Below are 20276 nucleotides of genomic sequence, written 5' to 3' on the forward strand. Positions count from 1 at the left end.
ATTGTAGCTGGCCCCCTGTAGATGGATGTGCGGTATTTCTAGTATTTTGTTGCCGTAAATAACTGTGTGATGAACCTTTTAGTGGAGACGTATTTAGATACAAATAAATACACACTGAGGATACATTCCTGCAGGAAATTGGTACCACCAATAAGGCAAGAACCTTCTCATTTACCCACATCCTCTTTAATACTCAAAGTTATCAATTTTGATTAACAATTTTCTTTTCTGAAACTAGAGCAAGATTTTAGAAGTTCAAATATTGGAGGGGGTGGGTAGGAAGGCAGGGAGGAGAGACCTCCCAGGTGGGCAAAGGTGCCTCTCCGAGGTGGGGGAGAGTTGCCCCTCACCAGGCTCCATGCACACCTGGCACCTCACCTCCGCAGGGAGCCGAGACCAGGGGCCTCCCTTGCTCAGGCTGGGGAGAGGGGCTCAATGGGGGTCTGAGGATGCATCAGAGCCTTTTTTATCAGGACTCAGTGGAGGTCTGGAGGAAGGTCAGTGGGCAGTGATGGGATGAGCACAGATGGGCTTCCGGGATGAGGATGCCAGATGCTGTGGCTTCTGGTGAGATTGACTAGGATTTTAGCCAGTTCATATGAATAGCTAGTATTTATTGATCTCTTAGTTTGCATCAGGTGTTGTGTTATGATTTACATAGTTACCTCGTTTAATGCTCTTAGCAACCCTGTGAGGCAGGTACTGCCATAGGCTCCATTTAGAGAGGAAGCTGAGGCACGCAGGAGTTAGGACACTAGCCTAGGGGTAGGTCAGCACTCACACTCTGGTCTCTCCACTTCAGCAAAAGGCAGAAGACCATTCATTCCTTCCTCTATTCACTCAACCAATTCATACTAACTCCCTTCCAAATGCTTAATAGTGGCTGGTCCTCTTGAACACTGAGCAGGGCCCAGAGCAAAGGGCTGGGAAAGGATGGACTTCAGGAGCTGCAGCCCTGGGGACTTAGAGGGGCGTGTGGTTGCAGAGGACACTAGAGGGCCTGAGGTCCGAGGGGAAATCTTGGAGCCATGTGGAGAGAGGTGCTTCTGGCTGGGGGAGCAGCGGGGGTCGAGGCTGCAGGGTGCAGCGGGGCTGCAGGTGGTGAAGCAGGGCCGGGCCGGCCTGGGACAGACAGGCACAGAGAGCATTCTGGGTGGTCTCTGAGTGGACGTGGTTGGTCTTGAGTGGAGGGACCCCCAGCACAAGAATGGGGGACTCTTGAAGAAATATCTGAGAAGGGAGCCAAGGCAGGGACCCCAAGACTGAGGACTGTCCCCACTGACTTGCTCGGAAAGACCTTACTCCTGCTTTTTAAAAACTTTTGTAACATTGTAATTTTCCAGTGCACTTTTTTGTGTGTGTGTGGTGGTGGTGATAGTGGTTTTTGTTTGTTTGTTTTTTAATTTATTTTAATTAATTAATTAATTAATTTGGCTGCTCCGAGTCTTAGTTGCGGCACGCAGGATCTTCATTGTGGCATGTGGGATCTTTGGTTGTGGCATGCAGGATCTTTAGTTGTGGCATGTGGGATCTAGTTCCCTTACCAGAGATCGAACCTGGGCCTCCTACATTGGGAACGTGGAGTCTTAAACCACTGGACCACCAGGGAAGTCTCTGTTTTTTAATTTTAAAAAAATTTATTTTATTGAAGTATAGTTGATTTACAATGTTGTGTTAATTTCTGCTGTACAGCAAAGTTATACACATATATATATATACATTCTTTTTCACATTCTTTTCCATTATGTGTTTTTTTCAGATTTCTCTGTAGTGCCTCAGAACAAAATTATTTTAAAATCAAAAGCTATTTGTGTGCTTGGTTTGGAAATGGCTAGCTAGGGGGAGCTGGTGAGACTACAGATGACCCCCAGGAGCTCGGTGGGGCGGGAAGGCATCCACACGGCAGAGTGGTGTTGGGAGAGGTGGGCTGGAACATTAACTGGGGCCTCTGTGTCCCAGGCCTCCTGTGCAGTGCTTTACATCATGGGCCCCATTTAATCCTCATGGCAGCCCTATGAACAGGCTATTATTCCCACTATATAGTTGAGGAAATTAATGATCCGAGGAGTTCAATAACTTACCCAATTTCACAAAGCTGGTTGAGCAGTGAGTGGAGGCCAGGCCTTCCTCCAAGTCCATCCTCTTTCCATTTCCCCATAGCACAGGCCAGGTCCCGAGGGGGAACGGGGGAAGTGGTAAGTTTGTTCTGAGGTTGACCTTGTCCAAGAAGGCCTGGGGTACCCAGAGCATGGACACAGGGCTCCTGGATTCAGAGGCTGTCATGCTTCCCCTCGGGCCTCAGTAGTGGCTTTGGCCATGCAGGGTGAGAAGCTGCTCTTCCCTGACCTGGGAATGACCGCAAGGGAGGCCTATGAGCTCATTATAACCCAGGCTCTGAATCCTGGGAACCTGCCCCATCCTCACCCCACATCCTGGCTTCAGCTGGAGGAGGGGGAGAGTGAAGTGGAGAGCTCCACACTATCTTGGGATCTTGCATATGACCCTGGGGTGAAAGGGCCTTAAGGGTTCCTTATCAACAGAATGCCTCTGGTTCAGAAAAATTAGCCTCTTTGTGTGCCTGTGTGTGTGTGTGCGTGTGTGTGCATTTGGCAACTGGGGTCAGGCAGGAACTAACTATGGCAGCCCTGGGGACTAAGGGGAGTTTTGTAGCTTTTGCATTTAGGAAAACAATCTCCTAGCACAGTTCCATCTGCTGAATTCACCTCCTCTGGGCTGAAGTGGAAGAAAGACTGTACCTTTGGACATAGGTTGCCATGGCCTCTGGGCCTGAACCCCTTGTTCGAGATGGTGCCTTTGGTGGTGACCTTCAGGGACCGAGACGGCCAGGAGCAGGGCTAGTAGAAGTAGGGAGGTGGTCCTGGCCTCAGCTCAGCACTTCCTGGCCTCCTTCCTCTGCCAGTCTGCTGCTGACCCCTGGAGATGGTGTCCATGAGAAACCCGCATCCGTTCAAGACTAAGGGCTCTGGGTTCCCAATATGGCCCAGGGTCTGTGTTATGGGTTGAATTATATCCCCTCCCCGCAAAAAAAAATATGTCAAAGTTCTAACCCCCAGTACATCAGAATGTGACCTTGTTTGGAAACAAGGTAGTTGCAGATGTAATTAGTTAAGAAAAGGTTGCACTAGAGTAGGGTGGTCCCCTAATTCAATATGACTGGTGCCATGTGAGGGTGACCATGTGAAGACACAGGCATACAGGGAGAAGGCCATGTAGAGATTGAGGCAGAGATTGGAGTGATGCAGCTGCAAGCCGAGGACAACCAAAGACTGCCAGCAAACCACCAGAAGCTGGGAAGAGGCCAGAAACGATCCTCCTACAGGCTTCAGAAGGAGCGTGAGCCTGCTGACAAGTTGATTTCAGACTTCTGGCCTCCAGAACTGAGAGACAGTAATTTCAGTTTGCAGCCACCTAGTCGGTGGTGCTTTGTTATAGCAGCGAGGAAACCAGTACAGCCTGGGTCTGAGGGTAACCCACAGGAGCCCTGTCTGCGTCCTGGCATACAGTTCCCTCTTTGAGAAGGGCCCCTCTGTGGTTGTGTCTCCATCATTCCTCCTATCTTGAGGGAAAGATGGCCTGTGGGAGTTTAAGCACTGGGATCCAGTGGAACCCAACCCTGCCTTGACAACCTCACGAATGTCCCCACTCAGAGCGCATGAGGCCTGCAGGCTACTGGTTGTGGCTGGCGGGGCTTGCTTCTGTGTATGCAGAAGGACATGGAGACTGTGACTTCATCTCTGCTGGCCTAAAAGCCCTGGGCTTAGCATTTCCAGGGGCCAGGAAATATCAAGACGTGCTTCAGTGGTTTTGCTACAGTCTGTGATTGCAGGGTCTGATGGGACAGACTCATTGGTGCTCAAATGTGCTTTTTATAAAATCCCGAACCACTCCTCTTGGAGTCTTCTGTTCCCCCGCTCCGTCCAGCTCAGCGTGAGTCTGTAATAAAAAAAATGTTCCTGTGGTTTTGGTGCTGTGTGTGTGTGTGTGCGTGTGCACGCGCACGCATGTGTGTCAGCGAGAGGCAGAGCAGAGAGAGACAGACAGAAATGGAGAGATTCAGACGCACAGGTGGACACAGAGTGCCCGTGTCTGCAGGACACAGAGTTGAAATAGGAGACTGGAAGCCTTCTTCCTTTCTCAAGACGCTCTCCCCTTTGGGAGCCGGTGGCAGCTCTCCCTTGAGGTAGAGCTGGCGAGTTTCCACTCCTTGGCAGCCCCGGAGAATTCTTCATCGCTCAGAGCTTGGCCAGGAGCTGGATAGGTGTGTCCCGGGAGCAGAGCCGAACAATGCCTCTCTGTGTGGGCTCTGGCCTCGGTGCTCCCGTATCAAAGCCGTGGCATTTCTGGGCGCTGCGGGCAGGGGAGGCTCGGTCTGCACACTGCCTGTGCCCTTCACCCCCACCAAGGGTGAGGCCGTCCTCGTGCCGGGCAGAGATCTCCTACTGGGGGAGCCCAGGAATGCACGTGGGCGCTGGCAGGGTTATGGTGCGTGGCTCAGAGTGGGCTCTACCCATCCCCTCTCCAGGTGAGAGCACAGCCCCTCCGGAGGAGAGTTGGGAATGCCCAGAAGAGGGTGGGGTGTGAAGGAGGGGATGTCGCGTGGGCCTCACCTGCAGGCATGAGGGAGGTGAGCAGTAGGGCTTCTAAATGCCATCCCAGAAAGGCGGTCAGGACTTCAGACCACTGAGTCAGAAGGTTGCAGGGTTCTGGAATCTCTTCATGTCCCCACATTTGCTGGGTGCTCCCCTGCAGGCATTAATGGCAAAACCTGTACAAGGAATGTGGTCCAGGTGCTTATCTTTGGGAATGTAAGGGAAGGGCGCAGCTGGGGAGAGTGGGGGTCTCTTTCCAAAACTCCCCGAGAGCGTGGGGAGAAGAGGACACCCACCCCTACCGCCGCCCCAGGACGGAAGTGCGCTTCACAGCTTTAAGAAGATAGTCCCAATGTGCTCTGGTTTTGGAGCTTGTTAAAAGGAAGGGAAAGAGTGTCAGGAGGCTCAGCCCTTATCAGCCAAAAGTTGTCCCCACGTCCCCAGGTTATACAAACAAGTCCAGGCTGTCGTGTCCCCTGCCGCATCCCCATGCACCTGGGATCACAATCGAGCAGCCTTCTCATGGAGACTCCGGCAGCCTCCCTCAGCTGGGCCTTCTGGCTGAGCTGTGGCACCTCCAGGACAGGTGACCCTGGCGGGCCCAGCAGCTTCTGTGAGAACCAGCCTCAAATCTGAGCATTTTGCCTGCTGATGGGCTTGTGTTGATTTCTCTTGCTGCCCACCTTTTCTTCACTGCCATCCTCCATACACACTCCCCTCCCCTTGCCTGCTCCAGCCTCTCTGCTTCCTGCCCCCTTCAACTTCACCTCCCTTCTGCCAAGGAGGCTCCAGAGAGAGCCCTGAGGAAGCTGGAGACTGCTCGCAGCCTTGGCTCTGCCACTGAGCTGTGTGTCGTTGGGCACCTAGCTTTACCTCTCTGAGCCTCAGCTTCCCCATCTACGAGGTAGTCCCCCAGACTCTTTGCAACTCTGGTCATTAAGTCTTACTTCCGTGGAAGTGAACATTGTCTAGGAAATAAACGTGTGCTTTTCCCCGAAGCACCTAGTTTGGGATGTTGTCTGTAAGCTGTGTCAGCTGGGTTAGAGAAGCCACCCCACATTTCTAGATGGGGCAGGGTCAGAGACAGGTGACAGCCCTTCCTGTTGATAATAATGCTTTTGTCCCTGGAGGCACCTTTAATTTATTAAGACCTGTTCCCCCCCCCCCATAACTATAAACATCCTTGTGCACTAGGCAGGGCAGTTAGTACCTATATTTTACAGACTGCAAAACAAGGCCCAGAAAAGTTAAGTCCTTCCCCAGGGATCCGTGACCCCTGGTGATTAACATAAATTAGTAGAAAGAGAGCCAGCCAGAGCCAGATGATCTGCCCTTAGAAAGTCACCAATGTCCCTAGGCCCCAGTTTCCTGTCTGTAAAGTGGCAGTAATAATGGTTGCATGGTCACGCACAATAACAGAGGTGCAAATAGTTTGCAAACTGTAAAGCACCTGTTCACCTTCACCATTCATGGTGGCGCAGAGAGCGGGTGACATTCTCACGGTGTTCTCCCCCCTCCACTTCCCTCCCGCGTGCTCTTCCCTCCAGGAGATACACGCCATCTTCCAGGGTATTTCTCTGGGCCTCCTATCTGGCCCCTAATCCCCCTGTGGTTCTCTCCCTCCAGACTGTAAATTCACCTGCCACCCGGAGTGCCGCAGCCTGATCCAGCTGGACTGCAGTCAGCAGGGAGGCCCCTCCCGGGACAGACCCTCTCCAGAAAGCACCCTCACTTCGACCTTCAGCCAGGTAGGCAGCAAGGGCTCAAGGACCAGGCTGGGAACAGCCTCCGAGGTGTCCCGGGCTCCCCTGTCCCTCCCAGGAGCTCTGGTGCGGGGGAGGTGGTGTGAGGGTTCCACACACGCTGGATGTTGGGGTCCCCTTCTGGCTAGATGGGGTCCACAGCACACACTCTGATTCTACACCCAATTCTGATGTGGGGGGCGAGGGTCCCACACCACCAAAGCCATCATCTGACACCCACTGGGTGTCCTGCAATTCACCTCAGTTCTGGCACCATCTGTGCGCCTCCCCACCACCACTTCAGATACCAGTTGCAAGGCCGTGTTGTCACCTTCTACAACTCCCTCCTTGGGTTCAATTAATTTGCTAGAGCAGCTCACAGAACTCAAACATTTTACCTACTAGATGAGCAGTTTATTATAAAAGGATCTAACTGGGGAACAGCCAGATGGAAGAGATGCAGAGGGCAAGGAATGGGGCAGGGACACAGAGCTTCCATGCCCTCTCCAGGCGCCACTCGCCCTGCACCTCCACGTGTTCACCAACCCAGAAGCTCTCCAAGCCCCAACTTTTTGGGTTTTTATAGAGGCTTCATGACACAGACATGATTGATTAAATCATTGGCCATTGGTGATTGATTCATCCTCCAGCCCCTCTCCCCTCCCCAGAGGTCAGGGGGTGGCACTAAAAGTTCCAGTCCTCTAACACTTGGTTGGTTCTCCTGGCAACTAGCCTGCATCCTTAGGTGGCGTCCAAAATCACCTCATTAACATAACAAGAAACACCTTTGTTGCTCTCCTCACTTAGGAAGTCCCAAGGGTTTTAGGAGCTCTGTGCCAGGAAAGGAGACAGAGACCAAATATATATTTCTTATTAAAAAATCACAATATCAGCCACCCTTTTCCAGGTGGCTGGGGGGATGGAACAGAATCGGTGACACAGGGAAGTCTGTCACTATTGAGAAGTGCCCTGTAGTCCACCCCAAGCACAGAGCCTGCTTTGGCCTAGGGCTCCAGCCATAGGTGTGGGTACGGGTAGGGGTAGCGGTGGGGGTCCCAGAGAAAGCTCCTGAGGACCCTCTGAGGCCTCGTAGCCCTGGGGCAGTGGGGATGCTGGGGCTGAGGCTTCTCAGCACATCGTCCTGCCAGTCAGCCAGCCAGACCAGATCAGCTTCAGGGGGACTGTGCAAATGTTCTTTCCCTGTGTCAAAGGACCAGGAAGTTGATGCCCAAAGCAGCTCTTGGTTCTGGGCTTTGCCAAGCCACTTGAACTAGGGTGTGTCTGACCTTTGATGTTGAGGATTTGGGAGGGAGACAGGAGAACGTTGCTTTTAATTCTTGCATTGATGAAACATTGATTATGTACTCTGTGCCAAGCACTGGTAAGAGTGGGGATAATAAATGATACATCATAGTTCTTGTCCTCAGAGAGCTTACATTCTGGCAGGGGAGGCAGAATACAACCAAATAGTATATAGTGTGATGCATGTTTCAATAAAAGTATGAATGAAGCATTTTGAGTATACGGTGCAATTGTTTCTGTTGGGAGAAATCAGGGAATACTTCCCAGAGGAGGTGACATTTACTGTAAGCCTTAATGTATGAGTCAGATGTTGCTGGTTAAGGAAGTAAGGAGTGTCCATCCTTACTGTAAGGACATCATCCATTTATTTATTTAACAAATATGTTTTGAATGTCGAGCATGTGCCAGGTCCGGGAATGCCAGGGACTTAGTGATGCAGTAAAGTAGGGGAGCAAGACTTTAATTAAACCCCATGTTTCTGAGAGAAAAGCCCTGGGTGCTGTGAGAGACAACACAGATGCTGAGTGAGTGGTTATTTCCTCAAGAGAATACAAGTGGGCTTGGGGAATCGGGGTCCAGTCCCAAGTCCCCAGACTAGCCATCCACACGCTTTTTCTGACCGTGATGTACATGCTCAACAATGTTCAGTCACCTGGTCCACCCATGGGTGCTACCGGCCTCTCTGCTGTTCCCCAGGCCTTTTTCTCCCACTGGGAAAGTAGTACTAGAAAGCAAATATGATGTGTATTTTTATAAGAATGATATTGAATTCGTTCTAAAAAATATGTTTTTTAAATTCTGTACATCCGGAAGAAACTTGGAGCCGCCCCTCTCCACTGCTCCCGCGCCCCGTGGCCCAGGCCTCGCTGAGCCCTCAGACACCCTGGCCATGGGGCGGCCTGGGCCATCCGCAGTGTGAGAGCGGGCAGGCGGGAGGCATCGTTCCAGCCTCGGGCCCGGCCGCTGCCGCCTGCCCCGGCTCCCAGCATCATGCACGTAGCCGTGGAGTTCCACATCCGGCACAACTACCCCTGGAGTAAGCTGCCAGTCAACGTGAGGCAGAGTCTTGGAAATTCACAGAGAGAATATGAGAAGCAGGTTGTCCTGTACACTATTCGCAGTCAGTTACAATATAGAAATACTTAAACATGTCAAGAAAGCTGAACCCAAGTACTATGGGGAACTGTACAGTCGAGAGCATCTCATGCGGTACCCTTACCATTTATCAGATATGGTAAAGGGCCCGAGGATAACACCATGTTCATATTATCCTGGGATCATGGATGACATTATGAACAGGGAGAAAAGTTATGACTCATTGCCCAGTTTTACTGCTGCTGCCTGCCTAAGGCTTCTTGGCATAGGAAGAAACCAGTACATTGATCTGATGAACCTGTGTAGATCATCAAAAATTTTTTTCAGAAGGAAAAGCGCCCATGATCTTTTACCAGTAAAGCCAGTGGAAATTGCCAGAGAGGCATGCTGAGTGGTGTAGGCTGGCTATATCACAGAAGATGACATAAAGATATGCAGTTTGCCTGAGAAATGTGCTATTGATAAGATCATTGATGCAGGGCCTCAACTCTCTGGATCACTAGATTACAATGTAGTACATAGTTTATATAACACAGGATTTATTTATCTGGATGTGCTGATATCTGATGACAGTTATATAGTAGTTCCTCCTCTTGCAGGTTTTGTAATGAATCGAGTGCAAGGTGATTGTTTTGAAACTCTGTATTTGTTTCCATAGATGAGCATACTAGTATTGCAGGTCTTGCAAATGTACTTGAGGTAGACCTATCCCTGGTTAAGAATGCTGTGTCATTTGGGGTACTGCCAATTGGGGTTTGCCTACAAGATAGGACTTCCCTGGCGGTCCAGTGGTTAAGACTCCACGCTGCCAACACAGGGGGCGCGGGTTCGATCCCTGGTCAGGGAAGTGAGACCCCACATGCCGAGCTGTGCAGCCAAAAGATTTTAAAAAAAAAAAAAGGACAACAAATAAATTTGGATCAACTTCGTTCATCATGGAGGAATGCTCCATCCGTAAACAGAATAAAGTAACTCATTTATTTAGTATGAGAAAAATATTATGTACATCCTCCGCACACTTTGGAATTGGAACTGTTTATAACGTAGTCTGAATGTAACCATACCTCTTGGGAGGGTCTCGCCCTGTCCAGGGTGAGAAAAGGAAGGGAGACAAATCTGACCCCCAAAGCCCTGGTGAATGACGCAAATTTTTGCTGAAGGTTTTCTTTAGAAGATGGAGGAGGGAAGTTACATAGCACACCATATAACAACATTTACTAAAAATCTTATTTAAACGACTCTTTATTTTCCCAATTTTATCTCCCGTTGGGAACTTCCAAGTCTCCCTTCTTTCTGTTCCCCTCGAGCCTACCCATCCCCCACCCCAGAGCCTGCTTACCCCACTACATCCTGCATTTCTTTCTTTTTTTTTTAATTAATTAATTTATTTTTATGGCTGTGTTTGGTCTTTGTTTCTGTGCGAGGGCTTTCTCTAGTTGTGGCAAGTGGGGGCCACTCTTCATCACGGTGCGCGGGCCTCTCACTGTCGCGGCCTCTCTTGTTGCGGAGCACAGGCTCCAGACGCGCAGGCTCAGTAGTTGTGGCTCACGGGCTTAGTTGCTCCGCGGCATGTGGGATCTTCCCAGACCAGGGCTCAAACCCGTGTCCCCTGCATTAGCAGGCAGATTCTCAACCACTGCGCCACCAGGGAAGCCCCATCCTGCATTTCTACTTTGGGTCTCTATTTCTTTCTCTAGAGCAGCAGGTCTCAAATGGGAGGGGGTGATTTTGCCCCCCTCCACCAGGTGAGACATTTGGCAGTTACTGGAGACACTTTTGGCTGTCACAGCTTGGAGGAGGCCACTGGCACCTAGTGGGCAGAGGCCAGGGATGCTGCTAAACTGCCCCCATCGCACAGGAAAGCCACAGCCCCGCAACAAAGAATAATCTGGCCCCAAACGTGAGCAGTGCGGAGGCTGAGCAACCCTGCCCTAGAGTGGCTTAGCCAGCTCTCAAGTGGGTGGGAGGGAAGGCCCCAGAGCAGGGCCTGGGGTTTGCTGCATGCCTCGTCTCATTCTCAGGATTTCAGTGAACAGGTGTTTCCAGATCTGAGTATTTGGAAGCAGAGTGACTCCCTTCCCGCTGTTGGGGAGATGAGTCAACCTTGGAATTTTCTGGCAGGCTAAATCAGGGCTGTGTCTAGAGCAGAACCACCACTGAAATATAGAAGAAGACACGTAGAAGGAGCCAAGAGTCCCTCGTGGGTGCAGCAGAGCAGCGCTCCCACCGGCAGCCAGCCTGGAATGGGGTTTGCTCCCGGGCCGGCTGGGTTGGGCTGCAGTGTTTGCCTTGGACAGGCCTGGCTGCGTGCTTCAGGCACAGCTGGGACAGGACCTAGCCTTCTGTCAATAAAACCTGGGCCCTGCTCCAGGCTAACTCGCCTTTTTCTAAAAAGCTTGTTTGTGCTGATTTCTGCCTTGGCTCGATTTTCTGTTGCATACCAGGATGGAGCTTTCGTTCACCTTGACCTCGTCACCTGGTCTGAGCTAACCAAATATGCGAGTGCCGTTTTCCGGATGGGGGTGGGCACTTGTTGTGGTCCGGGCCCAGGTCAGAGCTCCACTAGTTTGGAGGCACATGGCTGTTAGGAGGTCTCTCCGCTTTGTTCTTTAAAACAAAAGAGAATCATTGATCTTCCTCCATCCAGAAGGAACCACTGTTAGTTAACATTTTTATATTTTCTTCCTGTACGTTCATACATTTTTCAAAACACAGTTGAGATCATCCTGTAGGTAAGTGTTTGGCCTCAACCTTTGAAAAGCAGTAATCCCAAGGTTCAGTCTGTCTTCTCTTTGCCATGCCAGACAGAGGCGGGGAGGGAGGAAGGGGTGGGCGTGTGAGGGGGCAGGGATGGGCTCAGAGCCCCAGCTGCACTCACAAGGTGTGTGGTTCGTGCATGTCTCTCTCAGGTGGAGAAACAGAGGAAGAGTGGCTGGGAGCTGCCTATGTTTTTGTCAGTCTCTCCTTGGAGATCTCAGAGGTCTGTGGTGTCTGGTTTTTCTCTTGGGTACCCATGCTGACCAAGCAAATCCCCTTCAAGTCTACCCCAGATCCCTTCTTCAGTTTTAGCCTGTTTCCTAGAGGACATGGTTGCCATTGGCTGAAGATCACAATACATTGCCAAAACAGCTGCAGTTCCTTTATTTGGGGGCATGCTCCAAAGATGTTATACTTCAGGTGGTCCTAAAGGTGCTCTTATCCTGTCATCCCTGTGATGAAGAAAACTCCCAGTAGCTCCCCAGTGCCCTGGGGATGAAGTGAGACCTCTTCTGGTTTGGTTCAGTCCTTTCCTTGCCTTTGGGGAAGCAGATCCCAAGAGAGGAAGCCCTTGCCCACAGCTGTTGATACAGCTCATCATAAGCCGCTGCAGCCCAGGGGGGTCCTGGCAGCTCTGTTCCCCAGGCCTTTGGTGCCACTTTTCTTGGTACATGGAATGCACAGATGACAAGACTAAAACATAAGCACTCTTCCTTCCACTCAAATCACTTGCAGCCGGGGAATGAATCTTATATCCATCAGGCCCCGATTCCATCCCCTCCTCCTGGCCCTCCAGAACCCAGGAGCAGCATTCAGAAACCAGGCTCCCAGGTCCCCGCCTGCCAATTCCAGCCCCTCCCACAGCAGTTCCCAAACCTCACTTTGGCACTTTCCACACTTAAGATTCTGGCCATATCAATATTCCACCTATGCTACTATTTACTTAATATTTCTCTTTACATAGATTTGAGTAAACTTAAACTTATGTTAAAGGAAAAATTTAAAATCCTTCAATCACCATTGATGTACTTAAGATTTTTTTCCTGACACACATTAAATTAATATTTAATCTCTAAAATTAAAAAACAGTGTGCCTAAGGACGGCCTCAGATTCCTTCCACACATCGTTATGGGTCCAGGCATCGTTCTGAAATATTTTCAGGTGCCCTCAGTGGGAAATTCCCCCTACAGAGGCTGCACTCTGGTCATCTGGTGCCCTGACTACCAGGGCACTGGGTCCAGCCCCTTCCTAAGGGGCACCGTGAGCAGTGGCGAGAGCCGCGGGGGTGCCGGGATGGAAGTTCCAGCCACCAGCACTAAGGCCAAGGTGCTTTACAAAGGGGGGATGGATCTGTATGTACTGACAAGGAATAGTGCCAACGGAGACATGTCACCCAGTGGTACATGCAGGACAAGCCCATTTGTACTTTGTACATATGTGTGTATGTGTGTATGCGTGTGTGTCTAAATGCAGAGTGAGGGCTTGGAGGGCGCCCAGCCAACTGTTCGAAGGGATTTCACTTTGGGAGGGGGTGGGAGGTGATGGGTAGAATGAGAGAACTCTCGACTTTTGCTGTTTGCTTCAGGGCTGTTTGAATAACCAGATGCTGTCATGTGTTTCTAGTGTAGCATTTCTAAAAGGCAATACATATTTTCTTAAAGAAAAGAAAGAACCCTGGCCTGAGTGACAGGAGAGCTAGGTTCTAATTCAGATTGTGTAGATGACATTCTTGGCATGTGACTGGGAACAAGCCTCTTAGTTTCTCTGAGCCTCAGGTTTCTCCTCTGAGAAATGCTGGTTGTGTGGCTCCGGTGAGAAGATGTATGTGAAAGCGTGTCAGTATCACCGGGTGACATTCCAGGGCCGACTCTGGTGCTTCCAACAGCCTTACTGGATTTTTTATCGTGTCACCCTGTGATGGAAACCCTCAGCAGCTTCCTATTACCCTCAGAATCAGTCTAAATCTGGATTAGCACACAAAACCCTTCATGGTCTGGCTCTGCCTACTCTCCACAATACCAGAAAGATGGATTATTCTCCCGGATATAAAACCAGGACACTACAGCTTTGTGGTTTGGCGGCTACTTGTTGCTACAAGACTTACGATTATCCCCTCCTCTGCGGCCTGAGTTATTGCTCTACTCTGTTGATAAAAAAAGACTCAAGACCCTGTCTCCATTCACCACAGGGACAGACGGCTTCCAGGGTGGGTCGGCCCGGCCTGCTGGTGTTTCAGCCCCACAGGTCAGGTCGCTGCTGCCTTTCTGCCTATGCACCCCACCTCCACCCCTAGCCCACCGCTGTCATTCCTTAGCAGGGCCCCCGCTGGAATCCCCTCCCTCAGCCCCTGCAGCCACTGAGCAATGACTCAGCTGGCGTGGAGAGCCGAGTTTCCTGGCTCCCAGCCCTGTGCTCCCTCCGCAGCCACACCAGTGTCACCCTACTGGGGGCTCTGCTTTTCCAGAACCCTCCAGAGGAGGAAGCGCCTGTGACCGGTCTTGCCCCGGCCCTCCTCCCAATGTCACGGGCTGAGCCCAGAACTACCACACGGGGGAGCCAGGGAGCCGGGAGGGGAGAACCTGGGGAACCAGGTCTATCTCTGCAGAGAGGCTGGGGCTCCCTAAGTAACGCTCTTTTTTTTCTTTTGCAATAAGTTTATTTTTCCTTTGAGAGGGTCACTCAATCCTTTCATGACCCTTCTCTGTCATGCTGTCTGCAGAAAGAATTGAGCTTATCATATGGCCTGCGTGAAGGCGCTTACTTACCTTCACTCCTCATATTATGAATTGTAACAAAGATTTTTCATCTTAAAACAATATAATAATATCATTACTATTAAGCTAAATGCTTTAAAGTCACAAAAACCAATAAAGCATAGCAAGATGCCTTCTATTTATCACTCAGAGCCTTCTATCCTGGTATACCATTTCTTCCTTTCACCATGATACACTTCTAGTCTGATTTATTATTTCTTTGTGCCTATAAGTTCACAACCTTTTCTCCTCTGCACACAGATTCTGATAATGACGCCTAAGTAACACTCTTGATTGATACCTGTACTCCTCTCTGGGAATTCTGGTCCTGGGTCTCCTCTGAAATGCTCGATAAAGGTTTATCAAACTGAACTGTGACTGATAACAACAGTAGCTAACATTTGTTGAGGCATACCATGTGTTCTGTCTGCTTGTTTTCTCAATTATTGAGAGAAGGGTGTTGAAATCCCAACTATAATTGTGGATTTGCCAATTTCTCCTTAAAGTTCTATCTTGTATTTTGAAGCTCCATTATTCAGTGCATAAACATTTAACATAATTACATTCTCTTGATTAATTGACACTTTATCATTATGAAATAACCTTCTTTATCCCCGGTAATATTCTTTGTTCTGAAATCTACTTTGTCTGATGTTAATATAGCCACTCCAGCTTTCTTTTGATTACCATTAGCATGATATTTCTTTATCCATTTTTTTACTTTTAGGCTATTTGTGTCTTTATATTTAAAGGTCATTTCTTACAGACAGCACATAGCTGAATCTTGTTTTTCTTAATCCAATTGGATCATCTCTGCCCTTTAATTGGGTTATTTAGCTCATTTGCATTTAATGTGATTATTGATATAATTAGATTTTAAGTCTCTCATCGTGCTGTTTGTTTTCTATTTGTCGAATCTGTTCTTTGCTTCCTTTTTCTTTTCTTCCTTCTTTTGGATTAATCAAATACATTTTAGGATTCCATTTTATCTCATTTTTTGCCAGCCCATCCTCAGGTGCCAAAGGAAGGAGCCAGTCCCCAGCCACTCTGCTCCACGCTGGCTATATCTGGGACAGTTGCTCCTCGATCCACAGATTTCCCTCCACGCTCTAGAAGCCAGAAGTGCTGGCCAAAGCTGTCAGTGATTCGACTCCACTAAACAGCTGCCTCTAACGGGAGCTGCCCTAAGGCCTCTCTCACCAGCCCAGGCCAACCCAGGGGAGCCCAGTTCTGATCAGACAGAGGGGAACGGCTTCCCACCAGAAGGCACTTGATATCCTGGCTCCAAGGAGGGACAGAGCTCTAGTACTTATTTCTCTAGAAATCCTTAAGCACTGGAGACATTTCTCTGTGCTCCTCACAGCCCCACCCACTCCTTCTATCCTAGCATCAGTAGGTGTCTGAGATGACCTCTGGCTGGCCAGGTTGTCCTGAGGCTCTAAGGAGGCAACAAGGCTCTCTTTCTATGTGTAGTAGTGCAAGAGTTATTTACACATCTCACGCCAGTGACCACATTGCCCTGGCTCCTGGAGGACTGAAGAGGGCTGCGTGAGGGATGGGGTTGTTGATCAGAAACATCTTTTATGATTCTCTAGTTTCCCTAAAGGAGGGCAATTAGATGGCAGACTCCCGGTGCCTGCCTCAGACCTAGCATGAGCTCTTCAGGGCCTCTGCTTCTTGGTATGGGCTGATTTAACTGCCTTTGGTGTTTGTAAGTGCCAGGGCCTTATCGAAGCTGTCAGCCTCGCAGCCAAGCGAGAGAAGTGTGGAGTGGGCTAGAAGCCCCAAGAAAGTGACTCTCCTGTGAGTCAACCTAAATAGTGTGCAGCCATGTACTTCTTACAACAGGAAGTCACCTGGGGGGAAATTGAGCTCTGTGCTGTGCACGGCGGTTTAATGCTGTCAAATGCTGCTCTCAGGATGGAGGGTGGCATTCTTAAGATTCACCCCAGAGAGGACATCTGAAAAAGGCTGCTTCTGAGAGGCACCAGGAAGGTGGGGGAGGTGTGGTCGTGATTGGTGAACGGGTGTCAGGAAGTGGGAGGACACAGGAGGATTTTGACAGGCAGAGGAAACAGCGAGAGCAAGACCACAAGAGGGCAGGGCGGCTGCTGGGAACGTGAATCAAATGTGTGCGGCTGTAAGGAGGGATGCTTGATTGTGGCTGGAGATGGGTATGACCTGTTGGCTGGGCACATGCTGTGAAGGACCTTGAAGGACCCACTCTGGAGTTCAGGATATTGTTGTAGGCACTGGGGCGTCACTGGAGGAGGGACAACTGTGATGAAAAATTGTCAGACACAGAGGCCCTGGGTTTGAAATCTGATTCCACCATTCACTAGCTCTTTGACTTTGGGCAAAATTAGCCACCCTGAGCCTCAGCTTACTCATCTGTAAAATACGTTCTTGGGGGGTTGTAAGGATTAAGTGAGAGAATGAAGTGTGTGAGAGCTCGGTAACTCCAATATAATGTCTTATTTCACGTCGTTCCACTGCGCTGGCTGTTATGAGATGGCAGGAACTATGTCTTCTTCAGAACACCCAGTCTAGTGCCTGCCATGTGCTTAGTAATTATTTGTTGAATAAATGAATAAGCTTGATACTAGGTCTTGAAACTCAGTACTTATTCAATAATTATTAGTTGACAGCTGAATGGAAAGCTTTTATGATAGAACAACACTGATCAGATCTTGGTCTAGAAGGGTAACTTTGGCAACAAGGCAGTGAGGAGTTTGGAGGAGGCAGAGATGGGAACAAGGGAAACTACGGGAAGGCTTTGCAATAATCTATGTTAATGGCACTCATCAACAAGATAGAATTTCAAGATAGGAAATTCTAAAGGAGGGGGAGCAGGTGGAGGGCGAGGCAGGGAATAATCAGCTCAGTTTGGACCTGTTGAGAGTGAGGCTCTAGTGGGGAGAGCTGGGGACCCAGCGAGCTGGTGCAGGTATTCATCTGGAGCTACCTGGAAGAGAGAGAATTATGAGACATGTGTGTATAAAGTCTAGTTGATACCATTGGCCTAGGTGAGACTAAGCTCCCAGGGAGAGCACGGGCACGTGGAGGGGGGTGGAGAAAACAGTCAGTGGCTGAATTCTGGAAACCCCCAAGGAGCCAAAGGGAAGACAGGGTCGTAGGAGAACTGAGAAAGTAGCTCCTGACTTGTTTGTGTCGGACTGAGATTTCAGGCAGTATGGCTATTCTGAGAGCAACCAGGATAGGTGCTACATACTCTGCAGAGCGTTCAACAGCTTGGGGTCTGGAGTCAGACCAGCCGGGCTGATTCAGCTCCACCATGAGCTAGCATGTCTGACTATGTGCAAGTTACTTAACCTGCCAGAACCTTCTCTTCCACTCTGTAAAACAGAGATAATAACTGGAGCTTCCTCGTTGGTATGCTGTAGGGATTAAATGAAATGAAGCACATAAAGTTACTAGGACAGCGCCTGCACAAGGCGGCTAATAATGATTTCAAAACAGGTTTCGGGAAAGGGTTGGCACCTCACCCCATTTTCAGCCTCTGAATATGTTGGTCAGTCATGAGGCCCCAAATCTGATATCTGGACTCCTCAATTGCTCAGATGAGGAGACCTGAGGTCCAAAGTTGCTCAAGATCCCATAGCAAGCTAGAGTTGGAGCTGGGCCTAGAATACCAGCTCCCGGCTTCCATTTTTGTACCACACAGCTTTTCTGGAACACAGACCCACAGGGTGGATTTAACAAGGGGATCTGGCTACGTGTCAGGATGGCATTTGAGAGAGGAAGACAGCTTAAAATAATGTCTTTCATCATCTGACGCTCTGAGACAGGGAAGTCGCCCATCCACCGTTTCAGTGGGGCTTTCTGAAACCCACCCCCCAACCATGATGCCATGGCTTTGCGGCTCCGGATGCTGCATCTTCAGGTCCAGACTCCTCTTCCTGGGACCAGGGACAAGAACAGCCAGTTCCTGTCCCTGTGTGTTCACTTCCAGAGCCTTGAAAGGCTGTTGCCCAGGCTCTTCCTGCCACCTTCCCTCCTTCCCTGGTCAGGTTACCACTACTGTTGATTGTTCACGGGGAAGGGGTACAGACAGAGTCACTGGACACTGAAACGAATCCAATCTTCCTCCCTTTGGGACTGTGGAGCTTCTATCTGGATTTTTCCTCCTGGAGGCTGGCCAACTTATTGTATCGTACGTGACCTTTGCCGGGTTCAGAAGCATCCCAGGGTCCTCGCCAGCACAGTCTCCCTTTTGCTGGCGTCTTACACGTGGCTTCCTTCCAAGCCTAGACTCATTGACAGGTGGAGTGGGGGTAGAGACAGAGACACTAACTAGGCTTTGAGAGTATGTAATGAGCTGTGATGGAACATGTTGCTTCCCTCAGTTTCCTCATCTGTAAAATGGGGGTAAAATCTGCTCTCAAGGTTGTAGAGCAACCTACGTGATGAGGTAAAAGGGCTTTGAAAAGCTCTATTCAGATGTCAGTTATTCATAATATTTGGACTGGCAGGGAGCAGCACCCTAGAAGAATGCAGTGTCACTTAGACCTTTCCTAAGTAGGTCTGGCATCTAGTGTGCTGCTCACAAGGAGAGACTCACGCTGACTCCTGGGGTGCTTTGGCTTGCAGTTCAAAAAGCTTGTTATTAGCTGTATTTTAAGATTGTACATTTAAAATGTGTAGCACTGTAGCTGCTCTGCAGAGGTCACTGTGTGGCTCCAAGGACACAGCGTGGCCAGAGAATCTGGGGCCTGCTTTTTCTTTAAATATTGGATTCCCACTGAGCAAGGAGGTTCCTTTTATCAAGAAACGTGCATTCCTTCCCTGGCTCAACAAAGCAGGTAGGCTGTTACTGATGGCCCAAGGGTCACGCAGTTCCCCCCTCCCTGCAGCATTCATCATTCTGGCATTGGCCTTAGGGGTGCTGGTGAGGCCAAAACCTTTGCCTGGACCACAGTTTCTGGGGTAACCCCCCCAAAAAAGAACAGCCTTTAAAATATTCATTTGAAGAAAAGATTGCTCTAGACAAAGCCAAAACCTACTTTCAACCCCACTACTGTGAGTTCTTCCCTGGAAACACCCCGTAGCTCACCTCAGCCCCCACCCCCAGCTGTTTACCTCCACTTATCTCCCTGCCAAGGTATCTCCCAGCTACCAGTATTGACCCTTCTCTGGAGCTGAGGGCGGTCAGCCGGCTGGGGCACTGGCCAGGCACTCACTGGCTCCTGGAAAAAAAGACTGTGTGGGAGGATGGAGCCAAATTGGGCTGCAGTTTGAAACCATCCTGAGCGCTGACAGATTTGACTAAGATGGGGGAGGAAGAGGGTTCCTCACAAAAGTAGCCAGAGCTTAAAATGGAGTTGGCAGCTTGCAGTCTGGGGGCTGAGTCTAGCCCTCCACCCAGCTTGTGCCCCAGGACTGGATTGTTTCAGAACTACAGGAGACACAGACTTGGAGAAAGTCCTGATAACCCCTCTCAGCCGCTCTCTGGGGTGCTCCCAGGGTCCCTCTGGGGTCCCCAGGCCATGAGACTCCACAAGCATGGTGCCCCTGGCATTGCCAGGCTCTGAAGGCTTGTTTTTTTTCCTAAGACTCCAAGCCCCACTCTGTCGAAAGATGTCAGCACGCACACCAAATCAGTCCCATCCCTGCTGAGAGACTGTACATCACAGTGGCTAGAAGCACAGGCCCTAGAATTGCACACACCTGGTTCTGAGTCCCAGAACATGCGTCCTACTTGTGTGACTCTGAGCTTCAGTTTCCTCATCCATAAAAAGGGAATAATAATCTCTATCTCAAGGCTATTGGGAAAGTTAAGTGACAGACTGCATGTAAATCACCAGGCACAGGCAGTAACTACTGTGGATGAAGGATCTGAAGGATTCAGCCCGTCAAGGAAGGTGTTCCTTCATCCAGTCTGATGGAGAAATGTAACTGAGTTGTCCTTGATGGGAATCAAAAGATCTGGCAAAGGTCTGGCCCCCTCTTGGCCAGACCACCAGGAAGATGCACCAGTAACCTGGGTGGTGTCTGC

General features: G+C 49.9%; 1 protein-coding gene across 2 annotated transcripts in view; it reads left to right on the plus strand.

The window, feature by feature from the left end:
• Positions 1–20276, plus strand: part of RASSF5 (Ras association domain family member 5) — a 71947-nt gene that overhangs the window by 21213 nt on the left and 30458 nt on the right. For both annotated transcript variants that reach the window (XM_059940619.1, XM_059940611.1), the window contains exon 2: positions 6237–6358. In XM_059940619.1, coding sequence (XP_059796602.1) covers positions 6237–6358 — 122 coding nt within the window. The remainder of the gene's footprint in view (positions 1–6236; positions 6359–20276) is intronic.

The sequence above is a fragment of the Balaenoptera ricei genome, chromosome 1, assembly GCF_028023285.1.
Source record: "Balaenoptera ricei isolate mBalRic1 chromosome 1, mBalRic1.hap2, whole genome shotgun sequence".
Taxonomy (NCBI): Eukaryota; Metazoa; Chordata; class Mammalia; order Artiodactyla; family Balaenopteridae; genus Balaenoptera; species Balaenoptera ricei.